This window comes from Moschus berezovskii, chromosome 16 (genome assembly GCF_049115385.1).
Source record: "Moschus berezovskii isolate FMDL1 chromosome 16, NW_MosBer_1.0, whole genome shotgun sequence".
Taxonomy (NCBI): Eukaryota; Metazoa; Chordata; class Mammalia; order Artiodactyla; family Moschidae; genus Moschus; species Moschus berezovskii.
Window position 1 is genome coordinate 33,971,445 of NC_142475.1, and position 21,498 is coordinate 33,992,942.

The window sequence follows — 21,498 nt, forward strand, 5'->3', positions numbered from 1 at the left end:
AAGAGGGTGTGTGTGTGTGCGTGTGCGTGTGTGCTCTTCTGTCCATGAGATTAATTCTTGAGAATCTGAAGTGGGTTGCTATGCCCTCCTCCAGGGGAGCAGGCGAGTTCTTTAGCACTAGCGCCACCAGCGTGTAGTATTTTTAGTCCGACTCCTGACTGCGCATGCACGCTCTTAATCACAGGTCTAGTTGTTTTCCCGCTTAAGCGCAAGCTCCGCCTCCGAGGGCGTGCCTCTTTGAGCGCGGGCACCACGGTGAAGCGCGCGCTCGACTGGGTGTGACGTAAGTCGGGGCGACCGATGGGGGCGTTTGCTTCCGGGGCCAAGGGTGTTTGCTTCCGGGGAAACAGACATTGCCGGTCGTGGGATGGTTTATTGGTTCGAAGCTGCCTAGTTGTCCGGTGGCCTGGGTCCGGGAAGCCAGGCATGAAGATCACCAGGCAGAAACACGCCAAGAAGCATCTTGGCTTCTTCCGCAATAATTTTGGAGTCCGCGAGCCATACCAGATACTGCTGGACGGCACTTTCTGTCAGGCGGCGCTACGGGGCCGCATCCAGCTGCGAGAGCAGTTGCCCCGCTACCTCATGGCGGAGACTCAGCTGTGCACCACCAGGTGGGCCTGGCCGGTCCGGATGGAGGCGCGGGGGACCCGCGGTGCGGTAGCAGCCGGGCCGCGGCTCGCAGGCATCCGTTGCGAGACCTGGAGGGATAAAGCGCCCCGCCCAGTAGGAGTTGACAGTTTAGCCGGGCCGCGGAGGAGGGTGGGCGAGTATCTACCGTGTAGACAGACAGTAGTATCGTGAGGTATTTGCTTGTCGTTAGTCTGGAGGACAAGCGCGTGTTCTTTTCAGTCCAACCTGGCTTCCGATCCTAGTGCTACCAGATTTGTGATTTCCGGAAAGTCATTTAATCTCTCTGAGCCTAGAATTACTCATCTGTTAAAAAACAAAAAGCTCGTAACTACTTATAAATTTGCTATAGAAGTCTGACGAGGTGTAGCATATGGGGATGGTTTATTGATATCTCAAAACCTATCTCCTCGAAGTGGTTGCTGGTTGTTTGCAACGCTTTTCCCAACTGCCTCATGGTGTAACGTCTTCGATTCCCAGAAAGACAAGGCCAGACTCGATGCTAAGAACTTTGTGCAAGGTCCTCTGTTTATTCAGCTGCCTTTTTTGAGCACCAACCATATGCCAGGCTCTGCTCTAGCCAGAGGATAACTGGATGAACAGGATGATCTCCCAAACCGAATGGCCAGAAAAGTACATAAAGTGTTAGTCGTTCAGTCGTGTTCGACTCTGTGCAACGCTATGGACTGTATCCTCCCAGGCTTCTCTGTCCGTGAAATTCTCCAGGCAAGAATACTGGAGTGAGTTGCATAAATCAACCGCCAATTGATAGTTTGACTCCAAGTGTAGTTTCCCCATTTCCTCAAAGTGTGGGAACATGTAAGATGAAACCATGTGGGGCTGTTTAGAGGGAGGATGAAATCAAGGACGGTTTCATAGAGGAAGTGAATTGAGCTCAGTCACAGTTGAGTTCTGAAGGGAAGGACATTTTTTGAGTGAAAGATCCCTTGTAGAACTCTTGAAGGAAGGAGTGGAGTTGTGAAATGCAAGGGAAAGAGGTTAGAACACAGTGTATACTCGGGAAAGAAGCTGGGAAGAGGATAAATAGAGGCTGCATAACAAAGAACTACTATTCATAAACTTAGTAGGTTTTTTTTTCTTTGTAGAGTATTTCCTTTAAAAAGTGAAAAAATAAAATGTAAATGACCGTAAGACCACAGCAATGAGTTACTACTCTCATTCATCCAGTTCTTCGCCCACACACGCATGAGAATGGGCTCTTACTCTGCATATGATATTAATGTCCTGCCTTTCTCACTATAAACTCCATAAACAGCTTTCTGTATTCAGAACTTCATACAGATTTCATCCAGGCAGAACCTCAGATGGGACATCAGTTCAGTTCAGTCGCTCAGTCCTCTCCGACTCTCTGCGACCCCATGAATCACAGCACGCCAGGCCTCCCTGTCCATCACCAACTCCCGGAGTTCACTCAAACTCATGTCCATCGAGTCGGTGATGCCATCCAGCCATCTCATTCTCTGTCGTCCCCTTCTCCTCCCGCCCCCAACCTTTCCCAGCATCAGAGTCTTTTCCAGTGAGGCAACTCGTCACATGAGGTGGCTAAAGTATTGGAGTTTCAGCTTTAGCATCAGTCCTTCCAGTGAACACCCAGGATTGATCTCCTTTAGAATGGACTGGTTGGGTCTCCTTGCAGTACAAGGGACTCTCAAGACATAGATACCCTTAATTTTTGATCCCCTTTGCCTTCAGGACTGCCAGATCCTGATGGCCTGTGCTCCAGAGTTGATTTCTTCTGTCTGCAAGCCTTGTCCATTTAGCTCTGTCTGTCATAAATATTAACATTTTAAATACATCTGTAATATACATATGTTTGAGAAGTAGTGGGTGAAATTATATTTTGCTGCATTTTTCCCCCTAAAGAATTTAGCTTCTGAACTTCTGGAATATTTCATGCACAAAAATAGAATAGCATCGCAAAATATCTGTCACCCAGCTTTTGCAGTTATTGACATAACTATTCTTAATCATTTATTTCCCCCACTCCCCTTAACCTTGCTGATAGGTTATTTTAAAGCATGAAGTGAAGTGAAGTGAAGTCGCTCAGTCATGTCCGACTCTTTGCGACCCCATGGACTGTAGCCTCCCAGGCTTCTCTGTCTATGGGATTTTCCAGGCAAGAATACTGGATTGGGTTGCCATTTCCTCTCCAGGAGATCTTCCCAACCCGGGGATTGAACCCGGGTCTCTGGCTTTGTCGGCAGATGCTTTACCATCTGAGCCACCAGGGAAGCCATTTTAAAGCATATTCTGTTAATTCTTGGTGTGTGTCAAGAGGTAAATGATATCAGACATGATAAGTATCTTCTAGAAAGGATAACTGCAGCTATGTAAGGGGTGAGTTGGAGAAGCAAGAGAATGAAGACAGGTAAACCCATTTTTTGGTTGTCTAGTCAAGAAATAATGGGAGAGAAGAAAGGCAGGAACCCCTGGATTTTACAAGATGTCACAGAAGTAAATACCAAGCTGAGACAGAACTACCCACCTATGGAGCAGGGTAGAGGTGGGAGTGAGAAAGCAAAGATCAAATAGGATTTTGAATTTCTAAACAAGGTATGTGAGAAGATAATAAATTCAAAGCATTAGCAAGCCCTGGAGAAGTTTGGAGACAGGAAAGTAGTTTGATTTTAGACATAGTGAATTTGATAAAGAGCTGATGGCAGGCGATCCATGGGAAATATTCAGTAAATGTTTGGCAATTTAGTCCTGAAATTCAAAATAGCCTTCAAAATGGGTAACTGTAGAAAGCAAAATCTCTTCAAGCAGATAAACTAATGGGATGATAAAGGGGATGAGGCAAGGAAGAGACAGGCAAGGGTTGGCTCAGGTTGAAGAACCTTTGACTCACTATTTCTCATTATTTTCAAGTCGGAGAAGGCAATGGCAAACCACTCCAGTACTCTTGCCTACAAAATCCCATGGATGGAGGAGCCTGGTAGGCTGCAGTCCGTGGGGTCGCTAAGGGTCGGACACGACTGAGCGACTTCACTTTCACTTTTCACTTTCACACATTGGAGAAGGAAATGGAAACCCACTCCAGTGTTCTTGCCTGGAGAATCCCAGGGGTGGGGGAGCCTGGTGGGCTTCCGTCTATGGGGTCGCACAGAGTCCGACACGACTGAAGTGACTTAGCAGCATAGGAGGTTCAGATTTGTGGATGAGAAATTAGGCTTCCCAGGTGGTAAAGTTGTAAAGAATCCCTCTGCCAATGCAGGAGACACAGGTTCAATCCCTGGGTCAGGAAGATCCTCTGAAGTAGGAAATGGCAACCCACTCCAGTATTTTGGCCTGGAAAATTCCATGGACATGGGAGCCTGGTGAGCTCTAGTCTATGGGGTTTCAAAGAGTTGGACGCGACTGAGTGACTGAGCACACACACGTTGGTAAGACTTTGAAGAACAGTACCTTAATATGAAAACGCAAAGGGAAAGAAAGTTGTGATTGCTTTTAAACAAGCTGGTGAGTTGAGAATGTTAGTTTTCTGAGCTGAAATTACTGTAAAGGTGTATCGATTTGTACTTGAAACAGAAGCCTGTAGCACTCTGGTTGGGGCATCTGTTGTCAAACTACTTAGATTCACATTTCACTCTACCACTTTTAGTTGTTTGAATTTGGGCGTGTTACTTGAAATCTCCCAGAATGAGCTGTTCTAAAATAAGGATAATTTTACAGTAAGTTGCCCAACTTTGTAGGGCTGTTTTGAGATAAGGAAGAATTTATGTCAAGAACAGTTAGTATGCTGCCTGCACATGATAAATGCTCAGTACGTTTCAGCTGTTCATTAAGTTCCTTCTACTTGGTGTATGCATTTTTCCAGGTCTTTTGGGAGTGAAATGGTTACTGTATGGCTTGTAGTTTTTGAAAAAGAACTGAGATTGTTTTTTTATACTTGCTTTATGTGAATAACTGATATGCATCTATTATAATTGTGAGCTGCTAATAACATTTTATTTTCCAGATGTGTGTTAAAAGAGTTGGAAACATTGGGAAAGGACTTATATGGGGCAAAGCTGATTGCCCAAAAATGCCAGGTTCGAAATTGTCCCCATTTCAAGAATGCAGTGAGTGGATCAGAATGTCTGCTTTCCATGGTAGAAGATGGAAATCCTCACCATTATTTCCTGGCAACACAGGTGACACCAGTTTTAAACCCAGAGTCAATTTTAATCATCTCTGTTTATACTTTATGTGGAGCTATTTGTCATTAGAAGAAATTAGATGGATTAAGCATAATGATTTTCTTCATTACTGAAATTTCCTTTTTTTAAATAAAAAATTATTGACAGAGATGTGATGATATGTTTTAGGGCTCTTGAAAGTAAGTAGAGCAAAGATTTTACATTTTATGTTTATACATGTTTTTTCATGTTTCTATATTTCATACTATTTATGTATATGTAGGTATATATGTATTCATATATTCATGTGTATTCATATTTACATATGAATACATATATTCAGAAAGTTGTGTTTCATATTATTTGAGACCATACTACCAGTATGGAACTCTTTCAGGCTTTTAAAGACTGGGATGCAGGGGAGGAGAGACTCTCTGGGTGAATGTTAATAAGTTCACATATATACAAATTTCCTTAAATATGCTTGTGGAATTATAAAATTACACAGTTAGAAGCAGAGCTGAGTGTAGAATCTGAGTCAGCTAGTTCCAACTTTATTCTTCCGATCTCTGTGAGCATTCTTGAAACATGTATCAGAGTAGGAATGATGGATATTACCTAACATATTTACCTTTGCATTAGTTTGTATTTCGAGGTCCTAGAAAATTAGTGGTCTTAGAATATTGATCAGTATAGAATATTGATAATTCCAGTTCACATTGTTGAGGCTTAACTGTGCTCAGTTTTTATGTTTTTCTTCCTTTGTCATAAAATATATTACCGTTAGTGAGACATACTGATTTGAAAAGTAAAACCGGTGATCTTTTATTTTTAATATAGTCCTCTTTAAGTTCTTAGAAATCTATTTAAGGTATCTAATTATTATATTTGAACTAAATAATTCTATTTTTCTCTTTAAAAGGATCAGAATTTGTCTATGAAAGTAAAGAAAATGCCTGGAATTCCTCTCATGTTTATTATTCAGAACACTATAGTCTTGGACAAACCTTCTCCCAAAACGATTGCGTTTGTTAAAGCAGTAGAGTCTGGTCAGCTTGTCTCAGTGCATGAGAAACAGAGCATCAAGCAACTCAAAGAGGAACAGGGTTTAGTGAAAGACCCAGAACAGCGAAGAAGAAAAAAGCGCAAGAAAGTAAGTGGCCCCAATCCTCTTAGCTGTTTGAAGAAAAAGAAAAAAACACAGGATACAAACTCATCTGCCTCGGAAAAGAAAAGGAAAAGAAAAAGAATCCGAAGCAGATCTACCTCAAAAGTACTTTCTGAAAAGCAGAATGCAGAAGGGTAATAAGTCCTTTGGTTACTTTTAAAGACTTTCAAATATGAAAATAAATTTCTTTTAGAAACTGTGAAAGTACTTATTTTTATAAATAAATATTGACCCACAAGCCATTATAAAATTATTTTTTAAAAACCAGTGGATGTGTTTAGGTGTAATCATGTTCACTTTTCTTATAGAACTTAGAGGGTTTTTTTTTAATTAAAGCTGTTAATCTCTTTCTGTCTTAGTGCTATCCCCCACCCTCCAACGTTATGTGGAGATGGTTTAAAAATACCTTCTAGTACCAACAAGCTTGTGACTAAAAAAGAGGTAATCTTTCTCACCTTTCCTTCATGTTCACAGAGGAAACTTACTCCTGCAACTTATAAAGTGGTTGTAGAATTTACCTTTATGTTTCCAAATAATATGAATACGTTGCTATCTTTTGATCTGCTGATTATTTATTAACTTTCTGCTGGAAAGAGTGAAAATTTTGCTTACTTATTTTACTTCACCATTTTTCTAGTATATTAATATTTCAGTATTTTTACATCCCAAATTCAGTTTTTTCATTATGAAGGCTATCAACTTTATTACTGAACCACGTAGCATGCTATGGTTGACTTTATTTCTTATATTACTTTTTTTTGTTATTTCCGAAGTTAATAATGGGCTCATTTTCTTCTAGCATCTGACTTGATCTTGCCATATTCAGTAAGTCTGGGAAGGATCTCATAATTTTCTCTATGATTGTTGTTGTTCAGTTGCTCAGTCATGTCCGACTCTTTGCAACCCTATGGACTGCAGTACACCAGGCTCTTCTGCCCTTCACTATCTCCTGGAATTTGCTCAAATTGGTGTCCATTGAGTCTGTGATGCTGTCTGATCATCTCACCCCCTACCTCCCACTTCTTTTGCTTTCGATCTTCCCCAGCATCAGGGTCTTTTCCAATGAATTGGCTTTTCGCATCAGATGGCCAAAGTATTGGAGCTTCAACTTCAGCATCAGTCCTTCCAATGAATATTCAGAGTTGATTTCCTTTAGGATTGACTGGTTTGATCTCCTTGCAGTTCAAGGGACTCTAAAGAGTCTTTTCCAGTACCATGATTAGAAAATATCAGTTCTTTGGTGCTCAGCCTTCTTTATGGTCCAACGCTTATGTGTATTCATGACTACTGGAAAAACCATAATATCAGGTAATTTCTTTCCCCTTGTGATACTTCTGGAGCCAGCTCTCTGACCTCCAATGTGGAAACATTTTCTGTCAGGTATATTGCTCAGCTATCACCTAGGCATTTCCTGTCCTTATCCAGAGAATCTATTCTGTAGCCTAGATTCTTTCTTCTACTCTCTTGGTTTCCTCTTCTGTGGTGGAGCATAGAGTGTGTAGGAGGTGCATTTTTTGAGGCTCAACCAGTGTGTCTAAACTTATATTTGTTGTACCAATAATATAGCAAGATAAAGCATTCTCTAGTCTTAATTGTTTATAGGACCCTAGGGGGAAAATCCCTTTACTCATTTTGAGTTCCGTTTGTCCAGTGGAGAGGATGATTTTCTTTCAGGTGTACGTGTTAGCTTCAATGGCAAGAATTCTCTTCCATTCTTGGAATAATACTCTCTCAGATTGGCTTTATATATTATTTTTTAAATGTCTAAATAGTTCAGTTAGGAATTGAATAATCTAACTTTTCTTTTTTGGGCCCCTTCCAAATTGTTTCAGTCTTCCATCAGGCCAAAATTAAAATGTTTTTACACTGTAAGATTCAAGTATAAAGTTTTTAGATTGATCAATAGTTCCTGACTTTGAGAGTCTATGACACCTTCAAATAGTGGTTCTTAATCTGTATCCTTATAATATGATCATGTATGAAGTACTTCATGAATAAGTTCTTATTTATTGCTATAATAAATGACTTTTTAAAAATATGAGACAATTCAAATTTATTCCTATAGAAATATTCTCAGTTGAATTCAGAGATGCTTTTTTGATGGAAACTGGAATTTTAGCTTTACACCAGGAGCACCACATAGGCTGTATTACCTCAAGCCAGGTGAGTGTTTTCTGTTGTCATTTCACGATTCTGTTTTAAATTGTTTATGTAGGAACATTAAAAAAAGGAAAACGAAAGTACTAGAAAAAGGTGAATATAGTTCTGTAGTTTTGTGAGGAGAAAACATTTGTCAGTAATGACAAGAGTTGAGATTACTACATGTAGACAAAGTGATAAAGCAAGTGAAATGTACACTGATGATACTCGTTTCAACATTCTCAAATGCATAAATTTTCAGTATTTTTCTTTTTGACAAGGTTTATATTTATTCAGTACTATCTGATTGCCTATTAGTAGAACTGATGAGCTGGGAAAGTCAAGTCATTTTTATAAAATAGTAATTTTTAAAATATAAAAAATACAATGCATTATGAAACATTTAATATCTTAAAAATTTTTTTAGTCGTATGTATTTTTTCTTGGCAAAATTTACTCTAAATGTAAGAAAAGGATCTCCTCTCTTTGTACTAGTTCTTCAATGAATATTACCCATTGCCACTACCTGAAAATTGCTAGTGCTACTTGCTTTATTTCTCTGTACAAATTAGAGAAGGAAGTGGTGGGCTGTAGGAGTACGCACATATAATCCATTTTGTGGTTTGGAAAAGAAAATGTTAAGAACCTCTTTAAAGGATAGCAACTTGCGTTATTGGGGATAAAATACACATGCTTTTGTGTTCTCTGAAGTTTACCAGATTCAGATTCTGTATTCCCTATATTTTCAAAGCGCTACAGCCATTTCTAAAAGGAACCAGTCACAGCTACCTGGTGGCAGGTTGATTACACTGGATCCTTTCCATCATGGATGGAATAGAAATGTATCCTTAATGGAAAGGAGCCTATTCTGTATATGAATCTTCTTTTCTTTCCCAGTATGCTTATGTCAGTATCACTTAACCAAATGCCTTATTTGCCAACGTGGTACTCTGTCAACACTGCTTCTGATCAAGGAATTTGTGGTATTAAATGGTCTTGCTCTAATATGTCGTTATGTAAGTAATGCTATTTTGGAGACAACACCTTGAAAGCATGGATATTCTCTTAGAAGAATATCTTACAAGGCACAGTATAAGATTTGAACCAGAAGTCAATATATGGTGTGTCACTTCCATAGCTAGAATACATGGGTCCAGAAATTACAGGATGGAAGTCGGAGTACTTCCTCTTACTATTATGTTTTATAACCCACTCAGAATTTTTACTTGCCCTCACAACTTTGAGCTTTGCTGACCTGGGGGGGGTCTAGTTCCCAAAGGAGAAATGCTTCTACCAAGGGAACAACAATAGTTCGATTAATTTGGACAATGGGACTGCCACCAGGTCATTTGGGGGCTTCTTTTTTAAAAACTTTATTTTGGCTGCACTGGGTTTTGCTTGTTGCATGCGGACTTCTCATTGCACTGGCTTCTCTCCTTACTGAGCGCAGGCACTGGAGCGCGCAAGCGCAGTAGTTGTGATGCACGTGGGCTTAGCTGCTTCACAGCATGTGGGATCTGCCCAGAACAGGGACTGAGCCCGTGTCTCCTTTATTGGCAGGCAGATTCTTTAACAGTGAGCCATCAGGGAAGCCCTCAGCTAACAGCTTGGCTGTCCTGTGGGGCAGGACCACTCAGTTAAGTCACTCATGAATTCTTGACCCATGGAAACTATGTGAGATATATGTTTGCTGTTGTAAGCAAAGTTTGCAATAGTTTGTTATGTAGCAAAACAACTAATATAATAATGGACGTTTAAAATATCAGATGTGACCTTGTGACCAGTTACATAAATTGTGTCTCTAACAGCTATGAGTATTTTCTTTCTTGTTATGTGTATATGTGTCTATAGCTATATGTGCTTAGTCACTCAGTTGTGTCCGACTCTGTGGCCAGCCTACCAGGCTTCTCTGTCCATGAGGATTCTCCAGGCAAGATTACTGGAGTGGGTTGCTATGCCTTCTTCCAGGGGATCTTCCCAAACCAGGATCGAACCCAGATCTACATTTCAGGCAGATTCTTTACCATCTGAACCACCAGGGAAGCCCAATAACAATATATGTGTATATGTATATATAATATGCATACACATATACATTATATAAATGTTATATAAATATATGTGCATATACGTTATGTATACATATGTATAAATATACAATACATACATTCACACATATATACTATCCTTTTCCTAATTAATTTTTACATGTTTTTTAAATTTTTTATTGAAGTACAGTTGATTTACAATGTTGTATTCATTTCTTCTGTACAGCAGTGACTCAGTTATACACATATATACATTCTTTTTTAATATTCTTTTCCATTATGGTTTATCCCAGGATATTGAATACGTTTCCCTCTGCTGTACATTAGGTCCTTTTTGCTTCTCCTTTCTATATGTGATCAGTCAGTTCAGTCGCTAGGTCGTGTCTGACTCTGCGACCCCATGAACAGAAGCACGCCAGGCATCCCTGTCAATCACCAACTCCCCTAGTTTACCCAAACTCATGTCCATTGAGTCGGTGATGCCATCCAGCCATCTCATCCTTTGTCGTCCCCTTCTGCTCCCAATCCCTCCCAGCATCAGGGTCTTTTCCAATGAGTCAACTCGTCGCATGAGGTGGCCAAAGTATTGCAGTTTCAGCTTCAGCATCAGTCCTTCCAATGAACACCCAGGATTGATCTCCTTTAGAATGGACTGGTTGGATCTCCTTGCAGTCCAAGGGACTCTCAAGAGTCTTCTCCAACACCACAGTTCAAAAGCATCAATTCTTCGGCGCTCAGCTTTCTTCACAGTCCAACTCTCACACCTATACATGACTATTAGAAAAACCACAGCCTTGACTAGATGGACCTTTGTTGGCAAAGTAATGTCTCTGCTTTTCAATATACTATCTAGGTCATAACTTTCCTTCCAAGGAGTAAGCGTCTTTTAATTTCATGGCTGCAGTCAGCATCTGCAGTGATTTTGGAGCCAAATAAATAAAGTCTGACACTGTTTCCATTGTTTCCCCATCTATTTGCCATGACGTGATGGGACTGGATGCCATGATCTTAGTTTTCTGAATGTTGAGTTTTAAGCCAACTTTTTCACTCTTCTCTTTTACTTTCATCAAGAGGCTTTTTAGTTCCTTTTCACTTTCTGCCATAACGGTGGTGTCATCTGCATACTGAGGTTATTGATATTTCTCCCAGCAATCTTGATTCCAGCTTGTGCTTCTTCCAGCCCAGCGTTCCTCATGATGTACTCTGCATATGAGTTAAATAAGCAGGGTGACAATATACAACCTTGACGTACTCCTTTTCCTATTTGGAACGAGTCTGTTGTTCCATGTCCAGTTCTAACTGTTGCTTCCTGACCCTCATACAGGTTTCTCAAGAGGCAGGTCAGGTGGTCTGGTATTCCCATCTCTTTCAGAATGTTCCACAGTTTAACGTGATCCACACAGTCAAAGGCTTTGGCATAGTCAATAAAGCAGAAATAGATGTTTTTCTGGAACTCTCTTGCTTTCTCCATGATCCAGCGGATGTTGGCAATTTGATCTCTGGTTCCTCTGCCTTTTCTAAAACCAGCTTGAACATCTGGAATTTCACGGTTCACATATTGCTGAAGCCTGGCTTGGAGAATTTTGAGCATGAGTTTACTAGCGTGTGAAATGAGTGCAATATGTGATAGTTTCCATCTATTGACCCCAAACTCCTAGTCCCTCTCTCTCCCACCCACTACGAGTTTTTCTTATTTGAGATTAACTTTACCATTTAATCTTTTGTTAACAATTTCAGCTGGGACTGAAATTAAAATTAAGGGGTAATTAGCATAGCCTATTATAGCTACAATGACTATTAGTATTTTGCATCTTCTGATTTTGTGAAGTGTGAGAATACCTTCTTTTGTATGAAGGACAGTTGCATCATACAACTGGAAGTTGTTGAATTATTGTATGAAAGTGTAAAATATGAAGAAGGGTGCACATGAATGCTGAGTAGCCAAAGGTGTGTCAGCTCCAAGTCCACCTTCTGTGCTCTACCTTTTGGCGCTGGAACTCTGCAAACCACAATTCTCTGCTGGCAGTTTTCTCTTAGATTCTGCCAGTGAGGGGCACTAAAGCAGGACCTGGAAGGAGGATGGAAGAAGAAAGGGTATGCTTCTTCCTGTGAACTTACTGTAGACTCCTTGGGTGCTTGAGGTTCTTGAGAGTGCCACTTCTTCACTCTAGCTGCTGCAGTTTCTTACCAGCAGTCCCTAATCCAATTATAACACCTACAGAACAGGTTTATTGCCTGCACCCCTTACCCCCCACCAGAAAGCCAGCATTAGCTGGCTGGAGGCCATCCTCTGAGCTGAGAGACATTGAAGTTTGCCTTCTCAGATATTTCAGCTCCAAGGGCTCCTTTTCCACATTCTGTTTTAATAATCTTTAAAATTTTTAAACATTATTTTTGGTTGTGCTGGGTCTTTGCTGCTTTTGTGTGGGCCTTCTCCAGTTGTGGCGAGCAGGGGTTACTCTTTGTTGAGGCGTGTGGGCTTCTCATTGCGGTGGCTTCTCTCATTGTGGAGCACGGGTTTCAGTAGTTGCAGCATATGGGCTCTAGAGTACAAGAGCTTCAGTAGTTGTGATGAACAGGCTTAGTTGCTCTGAGGCATGTGGAATCTTCCCAGACTGGGGATTTACTCATGTCCCCAGTCTGCATTGGCAGATGGATTCTTATCCACTGGGCCACCAGGGAAGTCCTGTTTTAATAATTCTAACTCTTCCCACTGTCCCCTTGCTTTAAGGGCAGAAGTTGCTTCCTACAGTTGCTACCTCCAGAATTTTTAGGGTTCTCTTTCTACCTGTTTAGTGTCCTGGTTGACAACTTGATACCTGATTAATTTATGTTTGTATTAAATTATCTCTTTCACATGACTGGTATGATTTTTCTTTCCCAACTAGTCCTTGATCTAAAGGTTCCAATTAGCCAGGCCTGATTCAAGTGTTCATTCTGGAGCTAGAGGGCAAGGGGTCAGCCCTACTCAAATTACATAGACTGAGATTGGATAAGATTTAGTCCTCCTCAAAGGAAAAATGGGATCCTATTATAAAGAGAGGTGAGGAGGGATCAGGCAAAAAAATCACATCTGAGTATGAGGATAATCTTTAAAGATAATGAGAGAAGTTTTCACAACCTTTTTCTCCCATATAAAAATAGCCCAAATAAAATTATTCTGAAAGTGAAAAGACAAATGGAAATTAGATGCCATTTCACATTCACTAGGATGGGTTATAATTACATAGATACGAAATAACAAGTGTTGTTAAGGAAGTGGAGAGATTGGAACCCACATACATTGCTGGTGAGAGTGTAAAATGGTGCAGCTGCTTTGGCAATCCCTCAAATGCTTAAACATAGCATTATCGCATTATCCAGCAATTCTTCCCTAGGTATGTACCCAACAGGAATGGAAGCATATGCCCACACAAAACTTGAACATAAAAATTCATAGCAGGATTATTCATAATAAAAAGTGGAGACAACCCAAATGTCCATTAACTGATGAATGGATAAATAAAATGTGATATCCATATAATTTATTTGGCAATAAAAAGAAATACCTATGCATACTACAACATGAATGAATCTTGGAAATACACTAAGTGAAAGAAACCAGTCACAAAGGATCATATAGTGTACGATTCCATTTATATGAAATGTTAAAACTGGGCAAATCTATAGAGGCAAAGTGGATACCTAGGGGCTAGAGAAGATGAGAGGATGGAGGCAAGGGGTACAGGATTTCAGAGTAATGAAATATTCTACAGTCGATTATGGTGATTAGATGTACAACAGTGTGGGCATATTAAATCCTCGAATTTGTACACTTTAAATGGGTGAATTGTGTTATGTGAATTATATCTCAGTAAAACTGTTAAGAAGTATTTCACAGTAGGTATACAATGGACTTCCCAGTGGTACATACAATGGTACATTCTTTACCATACAATGACTTGGGTAAAGAATCCATCTGCCATTGCAAGAGACTCAAGTTCAATCCCCAGTTCAGGGAGATCCCCTGGAGTAGGAAAAGGCAACCCACTACATTATTCTGGCCTGGGAAAGCCCATAAACAGAGGAGCCTGGTGGGCTGTAGTCCATGGGGTTGTCAAAGATTTGAAGACAGCTTAGCGACTAAACAACAGGTGTACAATACATACTTCCTACTCATGAATTAGTCATACAACCAAGTGGATTGAACAAAAATATATATCTCTGCTCTGGATATTTTTAAGGAGCACCTGAAGAAGAAAAAAAAATGTATGAATTGTTTCCAGTTTCTTTAAAGGAAAAAAAATTACCGACAAGCTTTTTGGGTGGTAATGTTTCATTTCTTTTTCTCCTAGAAATGAACCCCAAGTGGCTCTCTGCCAGTTTGCTCATGCTCATTATCCACTCCCTGATGCAGTCAGAAAAATACCATCTGTTCCTTTCAATTGTCAAAAAGTTACAAATTATCTAAACCTTTCCACAGGTAGTAAATCCTGAAAAGGTACATCTTCCAAACAATCCTCATTTTCCACAGCTATTGTACAATGATATTTTGTTTAACTTGATGTGAAAATGATAATCCCTAGGTAATGAACTATCTAATCTCCAAAACTGAAGTAGCAAATGTCAATATTTTACATGGTGAGCAATATGAGCATGGTGCTGTTTAGCTGTATGATGTAACAATGTTCATACTGGCACTTAGAGAGTTTTCTATATTCAGAAAGAGCAGGGCATGAAAGGAAGTTATCTGGGAATCGCATGGATGTTTGGAAGTCATATTTGTTGTTAGCATATGCTCTCCATGTTTGTACCTCTTAGAATGATGCGAGCCCAGACATCTGGGCAGGTAGGTAGCATCCTTGATTAGAATAATTCAGTGTTTTTTTAAAGTAAATTACTTTTTGGTTGCACTGGATCTTTGTTTCTGCGTGCATGCTTTCTCTAGTTGTGCACTGGATCTTTGTTTCTGCACGCAGGCTTTCTCTAGTTGTGAGTGGGGGGCTACCCTTTGTTGGAGTGCACAGGCTTCTAATTGCACTGGTTTCTCTTGCTGTAGAGCACAGACTCGAGGCACACCGGCTTCAGTAGTTGCAGCACTTGGGCTCAGGAGTTGCAGCGTGAGGGCTCTAGAGTGCAGGCTCAGTATTTGGGGCACACGAGCTTTACTGGCCCTTGACATGTGGAATCTTCCCGGACCAGGGGTCATACCCGTATTTCCTGCATTGACAGGTAGATTCTTATCCACTGTTCCCACCAGGGAAGTACTAGGGTTTGTATGTTTCATCATTTCCTCAAATAGTACCTTTACACATTTAGAGTTATCACTAGGCTTTTCTTTGATTAAAGTTCAAAGACAATGGTTTTATTTTACCCTTGTTTTCCAGTAGTGCTTGATGTCATTTCTGGCACCTAGGTCCTTACCAAATGTTGAATGAGTGAGTGAGTGAATAATCAAACTGGATGGAATGAACTCTATTATTATCACCCATATTCCAGGGTCTCTAGCCTTCCTAAATCATGACTGTATCACACTGTTTCTTTTTTGTGTGACAAAATAGGGACCATTTAAATTTGCTTGCCAATATAGCACATACATGAGGAGGGCAGGGCAACCCACTCCAGCATTCTTGCCTGGAGAATCCCCATGGACAGAGGAGCCTGGCGGGCTAGTCCATAGGGTTGCAAGAGTCGGATATGACTGGGTGACTCAGCACAGCACAGCACATAGCACATACATAGCTCAAAACTTTATTCCTTGAGCACTTTGCTATTTGGAAATAACCAGTAGTTAGAAAAAAGAATCTTAACATTTTGGTGAAAGGGAAGAAATACTTAGAAATATGTTTGATTGGCAAAATATCATGTATCCTAACTGAAAAGTTGTTTATTTCATATGCTTCTAAAATCATTGACTACTTTTCTCTTCACTGTGTTATGAATTATTCTGATTGTGGTAAAATGACGATGTGTACATATTGGGGATATTGAGAGTGTGCACTTGGTTGCACATAAGACAAATTCTTTGTTAGAACAAGTGTGGTTACAGTGCATGACTACCTATGGGGCTCCTTCATCAATTCTGGAGCTCTGTTTCTCAGAGGTCATCAGTACTTCCCAGAGGACAGAGATACACTATCTTTCCTTTCCATCTCTGTCAACCAAAAGAAAAGCCTATTATAAGGAAACATTCATCTAACCACATTCAACAGTGCTGTCTGATTCAGTGTCCTTCCAACTGTGTCATTATCCTTTGCACTGATACACACTCTGCTCTGACATTCTGAAAAGACAATTTCATACCATTCCTCATTATTTCTCTCTGCAGTGAGAAAGCATTTTAGTCTCTCTGGATGTAATGTCCTGTCATCATGTACCTGGTTCCTACTGTGCTCTGGCTAAACACACTCCAGACCATCTGAAATTTTGGGAGTGACTTTGGAGAAATAACAAAAGGAGAAGAAAGTGACTCTGCTAAAACCGAAAAAGGAAAAGGGAATTCAGAAATAGGTATATATGATTGTGTCTCTTATTTCTGCTTTGCAAGTAAGATCACCTTTAGTATTTTTCTAGACATAGAGAACAAATATATGGATACCAAGGGGATTAGGAGGGTGGTGATATGGAGTCCTGCACCAAGGCCACAGACATGGAGCCAGGAACCAACCAGAGGGTTCCAGAGGAGCCCACCTCTGAAACTGAGTGAACCCCTTTGTAACCATTGCTCAAACCCGCCCCCCCCCCCAATCCTTACCAGCCAGCTTCCTGACCCCAAATTAGGTAAAAATTCCCACCCTGGTACTCACCCTATTACCATAACCAATCACGTAATGCCAACCTGCCAGCAGGAATTTTCTTTGACTTGAGGCTATAAAAATTGGTTACGAATTCAGGAAAAACATCGACTCTCCCTGGCCTGTCCGGAGGTGTCAGCCCATTGCACTAGCAGTGCCCACATTATTTCTGCTCTTTGTTCTTAATAAACTCACTCCTTTCTGCAATACTCTGTGTCTGGAAATTCTTTTCCAACCTGTGTTAGGACTGCCATACAGGTGGGAGGAATTGGGAGATTGGGATTGACACATGTATAGCACTGATACTATGTTATCAGTACTATACTATATAAAATTTACATATTTATACTACATAAAATAGATAACTAATGAGAACATATTGTATAGCACTGGGACCTCTGCTTAATGCATTGTTGTGACCTGAATAGAAAAGTCCAAAAGAGAGGGGATATATGTAAATATATAGCTGACTCACTTCCTGTACAGTGAAAGCTAATGCAACATTATAAAGCAACTATACTCCAATAAATATTAATTTTAAAAAGAAATAGGTATATATGAGAAGCAATGCTGTGAGACAGTGGCTGTTAGTCTTACCATGCATCAGAATCACGGGGAATAGTAAAAACAATGAATAAATGCCCAAACCCACCCGAGAGACTTAGATTCCTTTAGTTTGACGAGATTTGTGTAAATTAAATGTTTCTTACATATTTCTAATGTGCCTTACATGTTTCTAATGTGCCATCAGATTGAGAACCCAGCATAGAAAAGAAATTGGGTTTGGGAGTCAGGCAGTTCCAGGTCCAATCAAATGGGGCAACTCTCAGCCTCAGTGGGGTTTTTTTTTTTTTCCATGAGCGTATGTGTTAGTCACTCAGTTGTGTCCACTCTCTGCGACCCCATGGACTGTGGCCCACCAATTTCCTGTGTCCATGGAATTCTCCAGGCAAGAATACGGGAGTGGGTTGCCATTTGGGTAAATGTGGATTTTAAGTAAGATAGTTTCTGGTCCTTCAGTTCAGTTCATTTCAGTCGGTCAGGTGTGTCCGACTGTTTGCGACCCCATAAATCACAGGACACCAGGCCTCCGTGTCCATCACCAGCTGCCGGAGTTCACTCAAACTCATGTCCATCGAGTCGGTGATGCCATCCAGCCATCTCACTCTCTGTTGTCCCCTTCTCCTCCCGCCCCCAATCCCTCCCAGCATCAGAGTCTTTTCCAGTGAGTCAACTCTTCACATGAGGTGGCCAAAGTATTGGAGTTTCAGCTTCAGCATCAGTCCTTCCAATGAACATCCAGGATTGATCTCCTTTAGAATGGACTGGTTGGATCTCCTTGTAGTCCAAGGGACTCTCAAGAGCCTTCTCCAGCACCACAGTTCAAAAGCATCAATTCTTCGGTGCCAACTCTCACATCCATAAATGACTACTGGAAAAACTGTATCTCTGACTAGACTGACCTTTGTTGGCAAAGTAATGTCTCTGCTTTTTAATGTACTATCTAGGTTGATCATAACTTTCCTTCCATATACGGTTAACAAGCTCTCAGTTTCTAAGGCCACAGCAGCGGCAGCAGCAGCTGGGATCTTGTTAGAAATGCAAATTGAGAGCCAGAACTACCAATCAGAATCTTTGGGGGCGGGGTCTAGGAACGGGTTTTAACAAGTCTTCCAAGGGATCCTTAAGCTGGGTAAAGTGAGAATCACGCATTAGATGAGAACGCCAAACCAGGACAGGAGGCACCACAGGAATCGGGCCACCACCGAAATTTCAGATGTCTGACCAAGGAACTAGAGTACGAGGCTAGAGCCAGAGACACCCCAAGGAGTAAGTATAAGGGAGAAGTGGGTCTTTCAAGGAAACTGGCGGTGTTTCCAAACTAAGGGGAATGAACGTTAGTTAAAAACAGCTCTTCTATACAGATATGGAGGGGGTGTGGAATTATGGCGTTTGTTTTTGAGGATGAAACAAAATGCTGGCAGAAGTGTTTTTCGGTTAGTGTCTGGCTCGTAATAAGTATTTAGTGAGTTATATGAATTATTTTTATTAAAGTAGCACATTGGGGACATTCAATTTAATTAGGAACTATAATCTTTGTGCTTTATGTTTCTGGCTTTAAATAATTAAAGAAAATCTTTTAGGTGATACAAACATTTTAACACCTCACAAAGTGGACTTTTAACACCTCACAAAGTCTCCTTTGGAGAACTGCAAAATGGGGTGGAAAGCAAAAACTTTTATAGGGTAAAAAGTAAGAAATGAGGAAGAGAAAAATAGGAGATATCTGATTGGCTGGAAACATAGTCAACCTTGTTAATATCCAAAATGTATGAACAGCTCACACAATTCTATTAAAAAAAAACAACTTGATTTTAAAATGGGCAGATCTGAATAGGCATTTTTTCCAAAGAAGATATATAAATGGCCAACAGACACATGAAAAGTTACTCAACATCACTAATTGTCAGTGTAACACAAAGATTATATCATTTGTAAATTATATTATCATTTGTAAATATTTTCTACCATTGAGTAGGCTATCTTTCCATTTTGTTGATGGATTTCTTTGCTATGCAAAAGCTTTCAAGTGTAACTAGGTCTCATTTATTTTTGCTTTTGTTTCCTTTGCCTTAGAAGATAACTAAAAAAATACTGCTACAGTTTATTTCAAAAAGTGTTCTGCCTATCTTTCATTCTGGGAGTTTTTGTTTTTTTAATGGTTTCAGGTCTTCCATTTAGGTTTTTAATACATTTTGAGTCTATTTTTGTATAAGGTGTCAGGGAATGTTCTAATTTCATGTTTTTTACAGTTATCTTTCCAGTTCTCCCAGCACCCCTTATTGAAGAGATGGTATTTTCACCAGGGTATATTCTTGCCTCCTTTGTTGTGGATTAGTTGACTATAAGTGCGTGGACTTGTTTCTGGGTTCTCTATTCCGTTCCATTGATCATATCTGTTTTTGTGCCACAAAACCATAGCTTTGTAGTATAGTCTGAAGTCAGGAAGTGTGATATGTCCAGTTCTGTTCTTTCTCAAGATTGCTTTGGCAATTTGGAATCTTTTGTGTTTCCATACAAATTTTGCAAATTATTTGTTCTAGTTCCGTGAAAACTGCCATTGGTATTTTGATAGAGATTGCCTATTTTCCTTTTTGTTTGCACATTCCTGAAAGACTTGGGACTTTATCTTATACTCCTTTTTATCTAAATTGATTAGGATTTGGTTTGGCTCTGAATAATAGGTAAAAATGAAAGTATCTTGAATGAGTGTAACAGCTGTTACTGTTTAGTTGCCAAGTTGTGTCTGACTCTTTTGTGACCCCCTGAACTGGAGCCCACCAGGCTCCTTTGTCCAGGGGGTTTCCCAGTCATGGGTACTGGAGTAGGGTGCCATTTCCTTTTCCAGAGAATCTTCCTGATCCAGGAATCAAACCGAGGCTCCTTGGCAGGCAGATTCTTCACTGAGCCACATAGGAAGCCCAGGTATATCAATCAGGTTCAGTTCAGTTCAGTCGCTCAGTCGTGTCCGACTCTTTGCGACCCTATGAATCACAGCATGCCAGGCCTCCATGTCCATCACCAACTCCCAGAGTTCACTCAAACTCATGTCCATCGAGTCAGTGATGCCATCCAGCCATCTCATTCTCTGTCGTCCCCGTCTCCTCCCGCCCCCAATCCTTCCCAGCATCAGAGTCTTTTCCAGTGAGTCAACTCGTCGCACGAGGTGGCCAAAATATTGGAGTTTCAGCTTCAGCATCAGTCCTTCCAATGAACATCCAGGATTGATCTCCTCTAGAATGGACTGGTTGGATCTCCTTGCAGCCCAAGGGACTCTTAAGAGTCTTCTCCAGCACCACAGTTCAAAAGCATCAATTCTTCAGCGATCAGCTTTCTTCACGGTCCAACTCTCACATCCATACATGACCACTGGAAAAACCATAGCCTTGACTAGATGGACCTTTGTTGGCAAAGTAATGTCTCTGCTTTTTAATATACTATCTAGGTTGGTCATAACTTTCCTTCCAAGGATTAAGCGTCTTTTAATTTCATGGTTGCAATCAGCATCCGCAGTGATTTTGGAGCCCCCAAAAATAAAGTCTGACACTGTTTCCACTGTTTCCCCATCCATTTCCCATGAAGTGATGGGACCAGATGCCATGATCTTCGTTTTATGAATGTTGAGCTTCAAGCCAACTTTTCACTCTCCTCTTTCACTTTCATCAAGAGGCTTTTGAGTTCCTCTTCACTTTCTGCCATAAGGGTGGTGTCATCTGCATATCTGAGGTTATTGATATTTCTTCTGGCAATCTTGATTCCAGCTGGTGCTTCTTCCAGCCCAGCGTTCCTCATGATGTACTCTGCATACAAGTTAAATAAGCAGGATGACAATATACAACCTTGATGTACTCCTTTTCCTATTTGGAACCAGTCTGTTGTTCCATGTCCAGTTCTAACTGTTGCTTCCTGATCTGCATACAGGTTTCTCAAGAGGCAGGTCAGGTGGTCTGGTATTCGCATCTCTTTCAGAATTTTCTACAGTTTATTGTGATCCACACAGTCAAAGGCTTTGGCATAGTCAGTGAAGCAGAAATCAGGTA

General features: G+C 40.5%; 1 protein-coding gene across 3 annotated transcripts; it reads left to right on the forward strand.

Annotated features, from left to right (window-relative positions):
* Positions 1–334: 334 nt before the first annotated feature.
* UTP23 (UTP23 small subunit processome component) lies at positions 335–17,350 on the forward strand. Of its 3 annotated transcripts, none has more exons than XM_055432395.2 (4): positions 335–614; positions 4,610–4,784; positions 5,692–6,071; positions 16,432–17,350. In XM_055432395.2, exons 1-4 carry the CDS (start codon positions 427–429, stop codon positions 16,445–16,447), a joined length of 759 nt encoding a protein of 252 aa, XP_055288370.2. In that variant the 5' UTR covers positions 335–426; the 3' UTR covers positions 16,448–17,350. The 3 variants fall into 3 exon arrangements, with proteins under 3 accessions (XP_055288370.2, XP_088700891.1, XP_055288369.2); XM_088844765.1 differs by lacking the exon at positions 16,432–17,350 and adding an exon at positions 8,003–12,982 and having other exon boundaries at positions 5,692–6,378; XM_055432394.2 differs by lacking the exon at positions 16,432–17,350 and adding an exon at positions 8,003–12,982.
* The last annotated feature ends 4,148 nt before the right edge of the window (positions 17,351–21,498 follow it).